The 19,210-nt window shown below is 40.5% G+C and overlaps 1 protein-coding gene, 1 long non-coding RNA gene and 2 pseudogenes across 2 annotated transcripts in view; 3 read left to right on the top strand and 1 right to left on the bottom strand.

Moving 5' to 3' along the window:
* The window catches only part of LOC149103671 (uncharacterized), a 209,056-nt gene that overhangs the window by 136,949 nt on the left and 52,897 nt on the right, over positions 1 to 19,210 (top strand). The window lies entirely within an intron of this gene.
* LOC149103683 (uncharacterized) lies at positions 5,506 to 7,465 on the bottom strand (annotated as a pseudogene).
* Positions 9,966 to 10,991, top strand: LOC149103684 (uncharacterized; annotated as a pseudogene).
* LOC149103685 (von Willebrand factor D and EGF domain-containing protein-like) overlaps positions 14,352 to 19,210 on the top strand; it is a 52,795-nt gene continuing 47,936 nt past the window's right edge. Inside the window, exons 1-3 of the mRNA XM_089273957.1 lie at positions 14,352 to 14,964; positions 15,096 to 15,149; positions 16,463 to 16,755. Coding sequence (XP_089130083.1) covers positions 14,487 to 14,964; positions 15,096 to 15,149; positions 16,463 to 16,755 — 825 coding nt within the window. The 5' untranslated portion in view covers positions 14,352 to 14,486. The remainder of the gene's footprint in view (positions 14,965 to 15,095; positions 15,150 to 16,462; positions 16,756 to 19,210) is intronic.

Raw genomic sequence — 19,210 nt, forward strand, 5'->3', positions numbered from 1 at the left:
ATCGCCAAACTAGTACTCTCCGAAATTTGAATACAATAATTTATTATCGGGTGATTTGAAATCACCCGAACACTTAGCAAGAAAACTCGAATTTTCGTGGTACAGATGGCTCGTCTCTTTGGAGCATGGAAACCAGTTAGCGGCACAAGGGTTACTGGGAGAATCAAAATGGCGGAGACCAGTGTGTATCAATTTCTAGTATTTCGTTCTGAAAATGTCTTTCTGGGCATTTGTAATGTGTCAGGTGGAAACTAGTGAAAGTTTGGAAAGGTGTATTTCCTGGTGGTCTTATCAACAAAACCTTCTAAAAAGATTCGATTCATTGTATGAACTGCCAGGGTCATCAAAGTGTTTTGGAGCCTGAAAAGTAGTTGGTGAAATTTGACAGGAAGTGTTCTTACGAAGGAACTTAACATGCGGAACTCATTATAGTATTGGAATATTTTGCCTTACTGTGGCAGGAGAGCAACAAATCGATTGGGTCCCTGAAAAGGACGGAAATTGACAGTGGAGATGCCAAAAATGGCAGAGAGGTCTACCAAGATAACCATTTTTATAATTCGGGAAGCATTGTAAAATAGATGCATGTAAATGAGCTAAATTAATTTTAATTTCCCTGTTGTTTAAGTAATTTATGGAAAATATACAAACATTTCAAATTAAATCAAGATATCTTGAATTAAAATTTTTGTCACTGTGAATGTATTTTCATTAGTTTTGTTTGATTTTTTTTTATTGTGATACATGATATTCATGCTACCTTGCTGGTGTCTATTGTTATCATTATTCTTATAGTAGCAACTGTTCATTGTTGTGGTAATTCTTTCTTTAATAGTCTTTTTTTTTTTTTAATGGTTTGAAATCTGGCCCAGGTTGTTCGAAAGCCGGTTAGCGCTAACCCAGGTAACATATTGTTGTTGTCGTTGTTGTTGTTGTTGTTGTTGTTGTTTTTGCATAAAAATATCTTTCACTGCTTATGGTTGTGTAGTTTTAAAATGAATCAAACTCAAAATTGAAAGACAAACAACATAAACAGAAAACTGGAATGAAAAGTTACAAAATTGAAAATAATCAAAATTTTCTCTAATCCTGGGTTAGTTTAATCAGGCTTTGAACAACCCGGCCTTGGATATTTGAGACTCTAGTGACTTAATTAAGTCACGTTAAATCGCCTTAAGTCGCCTTAAGTCGCCTAAAATTGCCTTAAGTCGCCTAAACTCGCAATGTTTTTTTCTGCCAATTTTGCTTAAGTCGCCTAAAGTCGCCCTAAATCGCCCAAAGTCGCCTTAAGTTACGGCGACTTAAGGTCCCAGAGTAGGCCTTAGAAGAACAACAAAAAGAAACCAGTACATCAAGTTGGGAAAGCATTGTAAGCAGCTGTGCATACATGTAAATAATGTAGTTCATCAACTGAACAACTCGTAAACCATTGTTTTACGACCCGTACGAGTTGCACGAGTCGTACGGGTCGAGGACTTGTATATACACCGTGGGTCTCGCTAATGATATGCAGTTCACCAACTGTACGACTCGTAAACCGCCATTGTTTTACGACCCGTACGAGTCGTACGAGTCGTACGGGTCATGGACTTGTATATACGCTCCAAGTCTCTCTATGATATACAGTTCACTAACTGAACGAGTCGTAAACCATTGTTTCACGACCCGTACGAGTCTTACGAGCCGTGCAAAAAGGAACATGCCATCATACGGGTCGTATCAGTTCGTGTATATTGGTCAACCCTCGAATATACCCGCTTTATATAGAGAGAGTATGAGCAGGTTGAAAACAATTTGTAATCAATTGGCTACAAACTGGACCCAAACTGGATTGTTGAGGGAACTTATGAGATTAATTTCCTGCTATTGTATTTTTGGCGATATCGTGAGAATGCTACAAAACACAACTCTGGGAATCTTTGATACACACTGAAAAAAAAAATAATGTCTCAAGTGCTTCCTTTCACCGAGTTTTAACTCGTAATCGATAGGAAAATGCGTAGCTAGATATTTCTTGCTGATCTCGAGTTATGTTAAGAGAAAACGTCCACAAAAATTGACTGAACAAAATCGTATCTCTTCGAAAAGGCTAGAAAAATAAACTCTGCTAGGCTGGGCTTTTTTTCCCCTTGAAATAGCATGTCCGATTTAACCTTGGGACCATGTTAATTCAGTGAGTCCCCACTGGGCTGAAAATTGACCGTTTTCATTCGATTCGCATTTCGCAACTATTGAGCGCAGAAAAATTGTAATACAATCAGCAGAACTCTCCAGAAAAGTACAATTTCAAGAATACTGGACTAATCTCACTAGTTGGCGGTAGACAAAATCCGAGCGTTCTCCAACTTTGAGTTGGTCGGTGAAAGGAATTGTCACTATGACCATGTGCCATAATATTGAATATTATTGAAAGCATGGCTTCCTCGCGCCGAAAAAAAAAAAAGAAAAACAAAAAGAAACACGCGCTGGAATTAAAATTTCTAATTCTTTGCTGAGGAGGCCATCTTTTCATTACATGCAAGTTGCGAAGAATTTTCGGTACCCAAAATACGAAAATGTTGTGAATTCACCAGGGAATGCAAATCATCCTGTTAGGAAGAGCCAATTAGATAGCCAATACGCCTTTTCTCTTCAAATGGGCACCATCTTGTAGCGATTTCCATGTAGTTTCCTTCCATCTTAGTTATGTCTCAAAAGCGCTTGTGCCTTTCTTATAAGGAGTCAAAATAACACATACTCTTCATTCTAAACTTCGCAAGTAGCGTAATACATCAGGCCGTATTTTACGCTACTCTTATCGCGCTCATTGCAGGCGCGATTTGCCATTTTTGCCTTTTTGGCAAATTTTGCTTTTTTGCCAAAATCGCGCACGTTACTCCTTTTGGTGGTTTTTGCTTTTGCCTTTCGGGCCAGCAAAAAAATCGCGCCCTTTTGTCTTTTTGCGTATTTTGCCTTTATTCCGAGTCCATCAAAATGATTTGGTTCAATTCCGAATGTAAGCTAGCTTCCTTAACCATATGAAATGTTTCGCAAGGGAAGGCGTTGCAAATTATTGTTAAACGAGCTCTTTCGAATCACAAAAATGGAGAAAAGCATTCTCCTGAACGCAAACTTTAGAGAACGCCACATGCTAGTAAGTTACGCTGTCAGAGTACTTACCAACGGTTTGGAAACGATGTAACTTTAAATACACGTTTGTCCAATTTTTGTCCAACCCTGCGACCTTGAGAAAATGACAGAACGAATCATTTTATGTCTTTTTTTTTATTTCTTTTTACGCGCACTAAGCAAGCATCTTCCCTGCATTTGTCCATTTCGTGTTCATCGCGGCCATTTTGTTATTGACAAGCCCAAGTTATGTCCAAATAAGGAAATGGATGGACGAGTCGAGTTAGACTGGGATTGAAAGGTTTCCGAATGAAGAAAAACAAAACAAAACAAAACAAAACATCGATGTCTTGGTTGACCTTTTAATATTACGGTGTTGTTCGCCAACTTTGCGGAAGGATCGACGAGGATAACGTTCAATCTTAACTGAGCATTCGCCTGTGAAAATAACATCACTAAAAGTATCACAAAATGCTCGCTTCGGCTTTTTGTCAGTACTTTGCATTGTTCGCGTACTCCAGCCTTTATTACGGTGTTGGTCGCCAGCGAGGCAAAATTCCTTAACTCAAGCGGCAAAAGCGCCCAGAAGACAAAATTAGCAAAACGACAAAATGGCAAAAATAGCGCGGGCCTGAAAGGCAAAAAAAAATGCGCGATGCCGGAGGCGCGATTGGCAAAACGCAAAATTCGCGCGAAAGGCAAAAAAGGAAAAAAAGTGCTCCAAACGTGCTAGCCTGCGAACGCAGACGTATTTCCGGCTGCCACTTGGTTCCGCCGAAAAATAACGTCTGCGAACCCGAGTCAGGAAACGATTTCTATGACGTAATGACTTTCGTTTCTCCTTGGCTTATCAGATTCCATGATAGAATGTAACTCGAGTGCTCCTCGCAGCACAGGGAGCCCTCATATCCGTTTAGAATATGAATAAAAAGGATTAACCTACCTTCGTCGCGCGTGTTTTGTGTTCTGTGGCGGCTATTTTGAAGTTTTAACACGCGCGCTGTCTACTAGTGCGAGGTCTGGAACCGAAATTACGGAAATCGCTCGGAGCCGTAATTTCGGTTTCAGACTTCGCACTAGCAGACCGCGTATTAAAAATTCAAAATGGCTGCCACAAAACACAAAACACGCGCGATAAAGGTAGGTTAATCTTTTATTCATATTCTAAACGGATGTGAGGGCTCCCTGTGTCGCAGCGAATACCTCGCGCAGTAGTTCTGGGGTTATTTGAGCTAAACTGTGATTGGCTTAGAATTCCTACGTCACAGAAATCGTTTTCTGGCTCGGGTTCGCAGACGTTAATTTTCGGCGAAACCAAGTGACAGCCGGAAATACGTCTGCGTTCGCAGGCTAGAAACCTGCGAACAAAGGCGCGATAAGATGACAAAGTTTTGAGATTAAAAACGTGGTCTCACGCTAGTTTTTTAAATAAATTTTTTTGACAAATACAACCACAAGTGAAAGAGTCCCACCATTTTAAAGCAAAATTTAGGTGCACTTTGGAGCCACCTTCTTGAAGTGATTGAATTGTTCACACTAAGAAATTAAAAATTATAATAATGAATTTTACGTTCTGATCAAAAAATGGGGGGAAACGGCACTTTCTGGAATTTGTTATTGTTCTTCTAATAAATCTCTTTCAGACAGAAGATTTCGCTTTTTGGGGTGCACATAGATGGAAGTTTAATTCTGCAAAGTTTTACGACCACTGGCTTTAACGATGACGAGAAATAATAAGAAATCTAGCGTGAGACCGTTTTTGTTACGCAGTTGTACACCAACATCGTGCGCGAGGCCAATAACTTCCGCGAGAATAATCGGTCTAATCCGGGACGTGCGTTCCGTAAATCATCGAGATGAAATACTGAATGAGTCGCTGGGAGCAGTGCTTTGTTTTTTCTACTGTCGTCTGTTTGTCTATCTTACAGTCTGTTTTATTTTTGCCTGTCCTGGCAATATTTGACAGGCCTACAGATGGACAAACGGGTAGACAGGACGACATGTTGACAAACAAACAAGTGAACATATACAGACAGACAGACAGACAGACAGACAGACAGACAGACAGACAGAAAGATGTACGGATCCGATCTGATCGCTACGCCAGGTCAACCACTCAGTCAGGGTAAATTAGCGAAGGCCCCGAGTTCAGATCCTCCTCCCTACCATTTGATGGATTTATGTTTCGTGGATCCAGATTCAGCCTCTCCATGCCTTGTAAATAACCAACTGGTCAGCGTCCCACCAGATGGGCGTTTTGACAGGTTTTTGTTTAATTTACAGTATTTGTTTGCTTGCCTCAGTATTCCCAATAGCACAGTTGTGCTAAACACTTGAACACTTAAATAAAGTATATCGTCTACTGTCTCTAGTGTGATCCTCCGGGTGAGGGACGCTTCGGAAACCTGAACAGAAGTCATCTTCAGAGTCAAGTGAATAGTGTTAGTCAGTCAATGACGTTGTAAGTCTGGTCCGTTGAAAGTGCTTGGTCAGTTTAGCCATGATGGTATTGGCTGAGAACAATCGTGCAAAGTTTGTCAGCAGTCATTGGTCGGTTCTAGTAAGTTTCGATCCGTCTGTTTGTAGTCAAAGTCGGTCTGTATGATGTCCGTCTATTGTCAGTCAAATTAAGTCGGACTGCTTGAGGTCCGTTTGTCGGTTTTGCTTATGTCCTAAATAAGTCGTTTGTAAGGTGCCGGTAGTTGTTGACATCTGTTAAGAGGCGTTTGTTCTAAGTTAGTGTACCAGCCAGCGCTTTCCAGAGTTATTCGTTGAAAATACTTTGTACTGTAGCTTAAGCTTTGAGCAGAGTCCCACTCAATGCTGTGGTTAGTCATTTGATGATCAGTAAAGCAATGTGATTATTGGCATCACCCTTTCTCGTTGCTTGTTTATGTTCAGTCAGTCTCGTGTTAAGGTTTCTGCCACTGAGTCTCACCGATGTAGGAAGTCTGGCAGTCGGAGAATTTGATCTTGTAAACGGCTCCCTGTCTGTCGTTGGGTTCGTCCTTGTCTTTAAAGTTGATCAGCAAATGTCGTAATGTAACTGTATGTTTGTGGGCTACACGGATGTTGTAGGGCTGTAGGATCCTTGAGATGCTCTCAGAAGTGCCCTTGATGTAAACTATACTCACTGTAGCAACAGGGTCGTGGAGAGACAAAAAAGATGGAAAGCCCCTAAATTTACCTACTCTTTAAGCAAAGTGTGGTCAGTACCAGAGAAATAGCGATCCGTTTTACATCGCGAAAGGTAAAACCAGCCTGGTTCTCATATCCCGCCGACCTACCTACGACGTAGTTGCCGGTTGCAACTGACAACGTACGGCGATCTGTTCCAGTGGGTTCCCCGGCGCATCTGCGATGGATCGCCGACGAACTCAAATTGGCGCGAAATGCATTTCGAATTGGCGCAATTTTCAACCATTCTACCTGTAAATATGGATCGAATCGTCTTACTCAAGTACGCTGAGTCCGCAATGATGCTTACATAAAATATTTTCATCGCCGACAATCGTCGACAGCCACCGGCTAGCCTACGAAGTTGAACTAAGCTCAGCTTCGCGGGCAAGGTGGCGGTCAGTGCCTGGGACAGATTGTTTATTCGGCGATAAATGTTCACATATGCCGTAACGGTGTTTCACAAGCCGTGCCGGCGGCATATGAGAACCAGGCTTAAAGGGGCTACATCACAGTTTGCACATATCGAAAAGGTTAGCCTCAATTTTTTAAATTCGTCGTTTGTAATCCGTGTTAATCTTCTCCATCCTTAGCAATCCTTGTTCCTTTATGGTTAACCATTATCTCGTAGGTGTTTTTCTATCTTATTAAATTGTTATTTTCAGGTTTCCAACCATTTAAAGGTAATTTTGTCTGTGGCCAAAACAACTCAAAATACCGTGACTGAGCTCCCTTAACAGACAAATTGAGTAAAGATATGTTTCCCGACTCTTCAGTAGACATAAGAAGAAACAGGATACCGAAGCAGAGACAATATTTTAGCGACCACAAGCTTTCGACGCTGTCACAGCGTCTTTCTCAAGTTAATGTGGGGGCGGGATTCTATTTTGTCACGTGAGCTTGGGTGAACCAAGTCACGTGCCAAAACACTCCCGTATAGGGCCGGGAGTTCAAATCCACGGTCACGATTGAGCTTCAGGAACTGCCACAGAATTTCCAAGGCCTCACAAATTCTCCTCCCGAAGCCAGGAAGCAACGAGTACAGGTCAACAGCAACACACTTCGAGTGTTCCTCTCCCCTATGTACAAGGTGTATCGGAAAAAATCGCTCGCGCCTTCCGTTAGAAGGGTATAAACACCTACCATGTACCTTTACACCTTCAGAACACAGCTTGTACATTCTTAAGATTCCATCATCTACAAATTAGAGTGTGAATAACGCTCAATCGAGACCATGAATTTGAAATTCCGGCCCTGTACGGGGATGTTTTGGCACGTGACTTGGTTCACCCACCCAAGCTTACATGACAAATAGATTCCCACCACATTCACTTGAGAGAGACGTTGTGACAGCGTCGAAAGTTTATGATCGCTAAAACATTGACTCTGCATGCTTCGGTTTCTTGTTTCTTATTAAGAAAACAGACAATTTGGTAATTAGACTAGTATAAAGGGCAGTAGTTACTACTTTCAGTAATACCTTGTTTGCACGAATGTCGGGTTTTTTTATTTTTTCCTTTGCTTGTTAGTTTATCTGTTTTTCTGTCTGTTTGTTTGCTGTTTACTCGCTTTTTTCTTCGCCTCGCCTCGTCTCGTTTCGCTCTAACTTGTGCTTTATTGTGATATTACTGTTTGAAAAATATTGTAGAGTAAACATAATTTTCTCAAGATCATAAACAGGTAAGAGGGAACAAAGTTATCTAGCCTAGTTTGGCATCGTTAACCCCGGAAAATCACAACGTTCAGTGCTTACTACTATTGATAGGAATTTGATCTATTATTATGTTAATGCGTTTATTGCATGTTGGGTTGGGTAGAGCTAACTGGTGCGGGTGAGTGTCCCTCCTCATACTAAGCAGTATAAATTTCTCCCCACCCGGGGATATTGTGTTTTGTTCATGAGCAAAAATGTTACTCTCTTACAGTGCCTTTCCCGACCAAGCTATATTTATGGGTACCGGACATTATATAAATGATTGCGGGTAACTCCTCTCTCCCCCCCCCCCCCCCCCCCTCTCCCCTCCCATCCGCAATGGGGTGAGAGGTTGTTAGAAATACTCCTAGTCGTTTCATGCTACAGAAACAGGAGATAATAGCCGGTATAACTGACCACTTGGCTTGTGAGTAGACTTAACTTTAGCCAGTTGCATTTTTCATATGCTTTTTTTGATATGTGGTCGGTTTGATAGTCATATAATTATCTTGATACAGTTGTGTAATTTTTTAGCTTTTTTAACTAAATTTTCTACTTGGGCGGCACCTTGCATGGGTCCTTTGGTCTCGTTCGTGCCTGCCCCTTTGGGTATTATACCTTTTCTTGCCTTTATTATTCTATTTTTATCTTTTAGAGTAGTTTTTTTTTTATGTAATTATGCATAAGATAATTGAAACCCAATAAAGTCTTATTAAATTTTGTGTTCGAATAAATAGAATTGTCATTGAATTTTATAAAAAAAAATGATAAATATGCAAACGTCTTTTTTTTTTTCTCTGTTGTCATCAAAATTGTCACGACAAAAACAGAAACAATGTTCCCGTTTGGAGTTGTTATTGACATTTTCTGTGGCGGACTCATTTTTCTCCTTGGTATCATCGCTATTTACCTGGTTCGGCGCTGCCAGAGTCGCAAAAAGGCGAAGCAGAGGAGTTTCTGGAACCAGATGCCTAGAGCCCGGGGATGAGAAATATGAGTTGGAAGATAAAAAATTGGTCGCTATGGGGAAGTAACAATCTCTTTTATTGAAGCTCGCTTTTAGGGGCTAGGCGTAACAAACGAGGCTGCTCGCTATGAGGATGTAGGTGTCTCAAACGACACTGGCCAGTCTGACGAAATGGGGATCTTAGATGATGCTGTTTACCATGATGAGATTGGCATCTGGAATAAGGCCATGCAGTGAAGTTTAATTTTCCTTTTGCTTGCTATTATAGAATTTCAAAGGCAGATAGAGAGTGTCTTAAGTAAATATGTGATATTTCTTCTAATGGAGAAAAATTATGCGTGCGTAAGTTTTATATTATAATATTGTAGACTCTTGCAAGTGTGTATACAAGGCTGAAATGGTAAAATAGTTAAAACCGAACGTTTCTAACTATGATTACCTACTGGAAGACACTCGGTTACATTATTTTTGATATCTTTATATATATGTATATAAACCATCTTATCCTTTTGGCTTTGAGAATAATTACATGACCTTCTGTCAACTGACTTTAAGCAAGAAGGTAAAACACTGTTAACTCGACCAGTCAGGCGCAACGCCGAACCCAGTAATAAGGAGTTACGGCGACGTCAAGGGCAACGTCGATTTAAAAAATAAATTGACATTTTACCTATGAATCTCGCGATACTCTAAGTTCATTTAGTTTGTTTCTCTTTGTCAAAACTCGAAACTTGTTATGAAACACCGCGTGAAACTCAAAATATACATTTTAAGAATTATCCGTCGCAGTTCACATTCTCCACCTGCACAAGGCATAATTTGGTCATTTCACGATGTTGTTTTACAGAAGACGGCAAAGAAATGTGCAAGGAATTATTATGCACGTGTACAGCCATTGTCCTGCTCATTAAATCTTTTGTTAACTTGGACAGCACAAAGTTTAGGAAACTAAACTTTGTGCTGTCCAGCAATTATTTCATTTACAATGACGACATCTACAAACAAATCCACGGCTGTGCTATGGGTAGCCCTGTCAGCCCTGTAGTAGCCAACTTATGTATGGAGGAAATTGAAGAAACAGCAATCGATTCAACCCCGGTTCCACCCAAAATCTGGAAACGTTACGTAGACGACAGTTTTTCTGTCATCAAAAAGAATGCAGTTACTTCTTTTCATGACTAACTAAACTCTCTCGACCCGCATATTTCCTTCACCATCGAGCACGAATCTAATGGCCATTCCTCGACACCCTTATTTCTCGCGATAATGAGAGGCTCAACATTCATGTCTATCGGAAGCCCACGCACACGGACAGATATCTTGATTTCCGCTCACATCATGACAGAGAGCACAAAATCAGCACTGCAGCGACACTTTTACATGGAGCCCTAAAACTACCAAACTCGAAAGCTGGAAAAGCCCGTGAAATTGATTGCATTATCACCGCGTTACAATCTAATGGCTACTCACAAAAAGTCACTGCTGACATCATAAGAAAGAAATCTTTGACTCCTCCAACATACACCTTCACCTGAAGAACTAGTTGGGATGTTCTTCAGTTGGGCTGACCCAACGAATAGTCAGAGCTTCGCGGTCCTTCCCTACATCAAAGGCATCACCGAACCTCTTTCTAGAATTCTCAAAAGTCATGATATTCGGGTAACCAACAAGCCAATCAAGACACTACTACAAGAGTTCCCTGTTCCCAAGTTTCGACCTCGAGTCGACGACCAGTGAAATGTCGTTTACAAAATCCCTTGTGGGTCTTGTCCCTGGAGTTACATCAGCGAGACAAAAAGATCGTTTAGTACAAGGTGAAAAGAACATATCAGAAATACTAAACAATGTGCTAAAGGCTCCAATGTAGCGAAACATGCCTGGACCTTTGATCACACCATCGACTTTAACAATGCTGAGATAATTGACAAAGGCAATAGCCGCATTAGAAAGACGCTGGAATCCTGGCACACAGCGAAACCTGTCGAGGCCGACAACAATTCGTGCCCTCTGCCGGGACAATATAACATTCTTTTAAAAGAACGCTAATTTTACACTTTTAGCATTCTCACATTCTTTCACACGTATTCTATTTAATATATGCCATTCGCTTGTTATATTCAAAATTCTTAGGTCTATTTTATCATTTCATTTTTGTCCGTCGAAGACAGCAGACTGGCTGTTGAAAGCTCACAATTTTAAACAATTTTACCAGGGAACGTTTTTTACTCTTTTATAAAATGCAGGGTTAACCACGCGTTCTTAAAGATTGAATAAATTGCTTTCATCATTTTTTAAAACCTTTTTCGGTGCCCGTTGCATTTTCTGCTGTCACCTCCTCAGTTAGTCAAACATTTGCGTCTCTTGCACTTGTTTTGCTTGCGCACCATGGTATCTGCTGCTGCATGTTCACAATTGGATTTCAATAAAATTTTCTACGGATAACAGTCAGTTTGGTAGCCTGTAGCCTTTAACTGTTTTTGGTTTGCAATATGCTGCTAGTCTGGTGTTCCTGGTTTTAGTACAGGTTCAGTAAACTTCAATTGGTCACAGCAGGAAGATTATCTTTCATTTTATATTAGTCGCGCACTTGGTAGCGTAGTTAATTACGTCAGTTTCAACCTTAGATCGCGCTTGGCGTGTAACTATTCCTTGCGTGTGACACGCAGAACGTGCGCGCACTAACAGAAGTGGGCAAAGCCCTTAAACGTGATTTTGTCACAGTGAAACATTTTGCTTTCATTTTAGTGAAGCACTTATTTTTTTTAGAAAATTTCACTAAAACAACTCTAGTTGTCGTGTCATAAATTATTATTACTACCCACGTATTGCCTCAATGCTCCTTTGGCTTAGAGTGCATAACCTGCTGAGAAACCAAAACGAAGTCTATGGTAACCTTGGCCAATAGTTCCAAACATTCAACGTCAGTTCCTTCTCCAGGCAGTGCGCTGAAACTATCAATTTTCTTTGAAGGTTTAATAATAAAAATTTGAAGATACCGATTATAATACAATCCAGATTTGATAATGGTGTTGTGTCGTCGCTGAGACGTGATGTTTGTATATTGCTACTATTTATTCTATATATATAATAATTTTTAGTTCATTTTACTTGATAAATTTACTTTTTTTACTTAGCTTTTTAGCAATCTTATTGTTATTATATTTTGCTGCTGTTGTTGTTACATTTTTTTCTTTTTAATACCACACCCACGACCCACGACGTGCACCCACCACCCTAGTCCCACGACACTCAGCTACTCTCGATTTTAGAAAATTATTTCATCGTCACCTTGACAGATGTTTTCAAAGACCTGGAGTAAAGCAAACGTGAAAACAAGTTTTCATACTATAACTTACACTAGCTAGCTTGCGCCGCACCGTGAACTATTACAATGGAACCTAATGGAGCTACCTCTACTGTAAAATGAGATATTATAGCAGTCCCCCTGTCCCTGTTTCAATCTTCTTTTCGTCACGCAATTTTAAGTCCAGTGCAAATACCCGTAGTCGACGTAATTCCTCGCGCGCTCCTTGGGCGCGCGGGTGGGCGCGCGGGGCAAACAAACAAACAAAAGAAGGAACGAGTCTCCTGCCATGAACTAGGCTTATATCATTAGATGTCTCCTTTTAACGATGTAAAATTATCGATTTCTGTTCGAACTTTAAATTCTCAGGGGTACCCACGTATTCACTGATAAGATATTCTTCAGAGCATGTTGAAAATAGTGATTAGAATTTAGGATGTAATTCTCAAACGTTTAAAAACGTGCACACTATTAAACGTGCACTACTATTAACTGATGAGAGTTTCAAACAAACGTGAGGTGATTTTTGAGGTATATTGCATAAGCTAAATTGGTTAGGAAGCTCCTCCGGCAATTTGAAATAAAAACCTAATAACGGAGTTTTGACCCCAAAACCTCATGTGAATATATCAAATATTCAAAACAGGCACGCAAGGAGGCTTTGTCTCAGAATGTTATCATATATTGAAGATATTTTAAAGGTTTGATGCCATAATAATCAAACCCATATGTACAATGTAAAGACCGGTATTTGTTACTAACTATGGTCAAAATCCTTGGTGTTATGCCTTTAATGAAAATCCTCAGTTTTCCCGAGGTCTGAAGTTTTACACCCTTAACCTCCTTGACAGCTCGAGCTCGTGCTTTGCATTTTTATTAGTCTGAATTTACAGCATTAAGCTTTTAGACAAGGCATTTGTTCTGACCTGTTCAAACAAATTCCACCGCTTGTTTAGTTTGCTTTTCGTTTTGCTTTTAAAATTAAAATGGGGCTTTGGTACCTGCAATTCAAAATGTCCTTTCGTTAGATGTTTTGATTGCGAATTAAACTGGATGGCATCCACCCATTAAGCCACAAAGTTCTGCAAAAAGATGATCGAGGACGCGAGCTTCTTTTAATCAATCTATTAATAGTACATAAGCCGACAGTTATTCAAGACAAATCAGACAACACATTTCAACAGATAAAATGCTTTTAGATTATGTTATTGTAGTTTACATTACACCTTGCACATGCGCTATAACATTAGAGCTACGACGAGGTCGCCTGACGAGGTCGGAAGTCTATTTCTATTTGGAATGGTTAGGTAAAATAACAATGAACCCTGACAAGCATATGTTGGCCGATAACAGTTTCTAGCACTTTCCAGTCGTCACACATTGACGGGTGCCTTACTACTCCCTTTTTCGGACTACTTTTTATAATGAAAACTATGATAATTTATTTGATGAATCGTATCATAGAACATACCAGAACGCACAAACAATACTCTCCGCTCAGACAAAAGCGGTCAAAATGTAAACCGTATTTCCGATCAAAAGGGCGCATATAATAAGACTCACATACTATATAGCTCATATAAGGTAGAGATGACTGTGATTCGCGCCGTTTTCTTTTTGTGTGCGTTGTTTCACGCACCAGTCCGATAGCAAGAAAGCGGCCAGTCAAGTGAGCTACATTTTTCGCCCTCAGCGGCATTCAGTTAAATTCAGAAGCTTTGCAGCCAAGGCGAGAGCTATTACTCAAGGCAAACAAAACTTCGATTGATTTACTTGATTTTCATTATCTCCAAGGCTGTACAATCAACATATTACTCATACTTAACCGACTGAAAAAACCCGAATTTCCGATGCCTAACTCCTATGGGTCTCTTATGCTTCGCACGGCGCGACGCAGAACTTGAAGCTTACTATAAGCTTATTACAACTGATCCTTTGAATAAAGAAACCTGCACTAGTCTTTTTGATACGAATATGTTTTCCTTGGCTTAGCCTATGGTCAGGTTTGTGTAAGGTTTTTTTTTGGCCCATTCGATTTTAAAGCGAGATAGCGTGACGAAGGCCCGATAAGTTCGTGAAATACAAGCATACAACTGACGTCAACTAAGCAATAGACCAATCGTAGCCCACTTGAGAATAAACTTCGAGCTGAGCTTCATTCCTTCCTCCTCCTTGGTGTATTCTTGCAAACCAGAACTGATCAAATCAACTAAGAACCTGGGACTGTACGCATTAACATGCGATCTAACATGATGAGCTTCAGTCAGCCTGCCTGTCTGAGTTTCTTCCTTATCGCAGTCTACCTGAACGTCTGCGTATGCCAGACAGCAAATTGCAACAACTGTTGTAGCAACGCCACTTACAAAGAGATCAACGAGCCTCGGCGCAGCATCAAGAGCAAATGGCAACAGGGACAGCGTTACTTGTGTGATCGCGGCTTGCCATCGGGATGGTATCGCTTCACAAGTGATGTTGGCGGAAAGGTGATGATGCCAGAAAAGACAGTGCCAGAATATCACTGCGGAACTCATGACCCTATTTGGCTAAACGGTCGCCATCCAACAGTGGCAGAAGGAAATGTTGTTCGCCAAGCATGCATCAACAGCTTTGGCGTCGACTGCGACGACACCTTAAACATAAATGTTAAAAACTGTGGCGACTACTACGTGTACTATCTTAGGCCACCCTACTATTGCGCAGTTGCCTATTGCGCTGGTGAGAAATATATCATGTTAAATAATGTTCTCTTCACCATTTAGATACCACTGTGCTGTTTGAATGACAGTAATAAGGTCTGCTTTAATTTTGTTTGCAGTTTCTAATCGGTCCAAATTCTATCTTTATAGGTGACATGATACCATGTCCTTACGGAAAGGAAGGTGTATTTCCAAAGTGCTTCGGTAAGTCGTAGCCGTTTATACGTGATAGGAATAAGTTCACGGTGCTAACATGTGGCAAGATTAAAGGACAATATCGTTTTTCGCCTTTGATTATCAAAATGCTTGATTTCTTTATAGGTTTTATAGAAATTTAGGGTCTATGTTAATAAACCAACTAAAACGCAATATTTTTGTGCATACACGAGTGGACACGCGCGCGCTTACGTGTCGGGACGCGTGCGCCCAGTTCAAGTTACACTACACATACGACGTAAGATAATAAATAGTTTCCTGTCCGTTTACCATGGGAGGTGGAGGAAGAGTTTCCTTCTGGAAAACTTTAACGTTGTTGGCCATTGTAATGTAGTCTGATATCGCTAAACTGATTTGGTAGCATTTGTAACTTGCAAAGACGAATTTGAGTGCGTGTCTACATAAAAAAGGTCAGTGTAAAAGGCCACGCCATTGTAATGTGTGGATTAGTGTCAAGAAAAAGCATTCTGCTCGTTACAAAAAAAAAAAAAAGAAAAAATATTGTAATAGTGCGTCGTGTAAGTGATTTTTTTTTCGTGAATATAAGTGCATCAAGGCTTTTGAATAATGGTTTCACTGAATGGAACAGGGCGAGCTGCGTCAGATCGAATCGAAAGCTTAAGCTTTCTTCTCCACAGGTCAGAGCTACAAAATTTACCCAGTAGACAGAATTGCAGAGAAGGTCACTAGAGCTGAAACAAATAAAGATGTTTAATGATTTTTTGCTTGAAAATAAGTGTTTCTTATGTGCATTTTGTAGCCTTAGATTGGCTTATCAATTCATTCGAAATTGATGTAATTGAGTACATTATGTATAGGTGTTAGCTATGAGTGCACATTAGCAAATAGATTCCATGTTGACTTGCGTTTGTTCAGAAAGAGATCACAGATGACGTCAAAATGTGGTTAAAACAAAAACAAATGGCACATGCGGCGAAAGAAACATGTCTAGTGTGAAAGTCGTTGTTCCAACAGAGCTCTGAGCACTGTTAACCTACAGACTAACTTGAATACTTGTTGCTATAGTGGTGGATCACTCTCCATTTCTGGACATACATGTACGACTCAACGAGCATTTTGGGTCCGTAAGAACCTTTTTCCCTAGGGGGGTAGAGGGGTTTGAGGAGGGTTTTCTGGGAGAAAAAAGAGAAATAAGAAAGAGTTCCGTATAGGAAAATTTGTATTGACCATACAACAAGATTTTTTGAAGAAACTTTGAGATTTATGGATGTATAGAGATGCCTTCAGCCCCAGTTTTTTTTTATATATATAGTCATATATCTATATTTTTTTTTGGTCAGACCCGCCAACAAAATTTTCCAGTGACTACCTCGGAGATCCTACAATTACTTACCTGGATGATAAAGAGGTGGAAGTATCATTGGTGTGTAAAGCCAGCATTTTTAAAGGGATAGAGAAGTGGTTGAATGTGACTTACAGAATAGAATGGTTTGCTGAAGGGAAATCTTTAAAAAGTGAGGTAGTATGCGGCGGTCTTCTTCCTGGAGAACAGCATCAAGCCCCTTGTCAAAGCGTTGCCAGTGCAAAAGTTCATTCCACTTTGGAACCCTATAAGTACAAAATAGGTCAATGGGTAAGTCTACAGAACATTATTTTTGCTAAGGAATGTTATCCTCAACTTTAATCGCTGAATCGACGTTTATTGCACAGGAGGTTAAATAGATATACTGCGTCCTGAGACAAGTAGGCCAATTTCAATATATCAAAATTCTAACTTGGCTTCGAAGCTTACGGTTATATGTATATTTAGTATAATTTCGGAGCTGAACAAAGAGTTTCCAGCAATCTGATTGGTTGAACGATTCCTTGTATGACGCTTTATAATCCATCAAATATTTTCGCTCTCGCGCGATTGGTCTAAACGCGTCACGTGACCGAGTATTCCCCAGCTAAGAAATATCTGAATGCTATCCACTGAAGAGAACGTCCTCGAGCTACGCTCGAGGAAAACTCTGAGCTCTGAGGAACAGATAATGTCCAGAGACAAATATCCGAGCATATTTTCGCCCCAAATGGAGGGTATTGTGTTTATTATTCTTCAAATCTTTTTTGCAACGCGCGTAGTTTTGAAAATTAGGGAATATTCTCGGATATTCCCCAGTCTTAGCTGGGGAATACTCGGTCACGTGACGCGTTTAGACCAATCGCGCGAGAGCGAAAATATTTGATGGATTATAAAGCGTCATATAAGGAATCGTTCAACGCTTCTCGGAACAGATAATGTCCGCGGACAAATATTCGGGCAAATTTTCGCGCCAAATGGAGGCTATTGTTTATTTACTTCATTGGTACTGAGATTTACCACGAAAATCATAGTGAATAAAATTCGTACTGACTCTAAATGGAGCCAATCAGGAGCACGAACGACAAAATTTCACAATGAAAAAATATCGTTCGTCCAATCAGCAACGCAAACGACGAAATTTCACTTATGATGAATGAACGTACTGAGGAGAGCGTCAGCCGTTGCACAAAAACCCGCACGCTTTGAAAAATGGCCCAGGGAAGGTTTGCTTCTGTTTGCTCAGTTAAAAAATTTATTTTAGAACAAGAAAACAAAAATACGGCCCGAAAAACTGAACGAGATGTAAGATTGCTGGTGGCACCAAATTTTCGAAACCAGTAGAAGAAATGTCAAAAGAAGAACTGAGTGTTTTTCTGAGAGTTTTTTCTGAGAGGTTTTGCACGTCTGCAAGTAAGAAAGATGGCACGTCAGTTTACAAAAGTTCATCAGTGAACCATCTGAGAGCCGCCAGTTGATTGTTTCCTTCGGTCACCGCCGCTCAACAATTCAACCGCTTTCCATTATATCTGACCCCGCTTTACTAAGGCAAATAAAGCATTAGTGCATTTGTAAAAGAACTCAGAAAAACGGACAACGTTGCTGGCGTAGTCCATGCGAAACGGTAAGAAACCAGTTTCCAATGGGTCTGCTAAATCTGCGAGCCGGGGTGCGAGCCATGCGAGTCATGCGAGTCATGCGAGTCATTTTTGCGAGTATTTTTTTTTTCAATTGGTCTGGGAGGTCGTCGACTTTTCACCAAGAAACATAGATCTCGCGCCCGACTATCACTAAACTATCGCTATAAACCGCCCGCCCGCCATCTTGAAAGCGGAGATGACCCTGGGAACGAGTACAACCTCGCTCCCAGGGTACTCTCTCTTTCCCTGGGAAATTAATTTTAAATTTAGCTACAAAAGTGCCTACAATTGAAATATTCCCAAAAGAAAATCCTAATCTCGCTTCGGTTACCAGAACTATTGCTGGTGCGGCAAATATTAAAAAATGCTCTAAACATCTGTACATCGAGCCAAGTCTTGCGTCATAGTAATGGCTGCCCTGAGTGTGATGAATTTTTTTCTTTGTTTCACATTTTTGTTGTTTGGAGAAAACTTTGTGTATTCAAATCGCCCAGGATCCGCAAAAAATAAAAACAATGCGTCAAAAATTTATTAAGGTTCAAGACTAAAGTAAAGAAAATTTTCTGAGAGAAACGTACGGCTCCACCGCCCACCGCTACTCGAATGGGTAGGTGAATGGTATCCATTGGCACCTGTCATTCATTGATATGTCGGTTGGCTGACTGCTGCATGTGGTTGTCTCTTCTCTTTGAATTTAATATTGTAAGAATTTAATATTGCGAGCTTATTCATTTTGTTCCGTTGCTCTTGTTCTTGTTCTCATGTGAATATAAATGTAACAAATAAAAAATCTTAACATTTTTTCTAGGGCTCGCATGATTCGCATGACTCGCATGGCTCGCATGGCTCGCACTGGCTCGCCCTTTGGCTCGCAATGGCTCGCTGGCTCGCTGGCTCGCAGGTTTATAAAACTCATTTCCAATGAGCAGATGAAGAAACTGTTCGACAGCGGCGAGCTCGGACCGGCAGAGATTAAAAATCCCACAAAGCTACAGAGGACGACCCAGTATTACTTCGGTCTCTTTTGTGGCCGATGACGACGACCTAGTTTTACCTCGGTCTCTTTTGTGGCCGACGAGGACGAGAGAATCAACGCCAGCTGACGC

Source organism: Orbicella faveolata, unplaced genomic scaffold (assembly GCF_042242905.1).
Source record: "Orbicella faveolata isolate gen_17 unplaced genomic scaffold, um_ofav_v1 contig_35, whole genome shotgun sequence".
In the NCBI taxonomy this organism is placed as follows: domain Eukaryota; kingdom Metazoa; phylum Cnidaria; class Anthozoa; order Scleractinia; family Merulinidae; genus Orbicella; species Orbicella faveolata.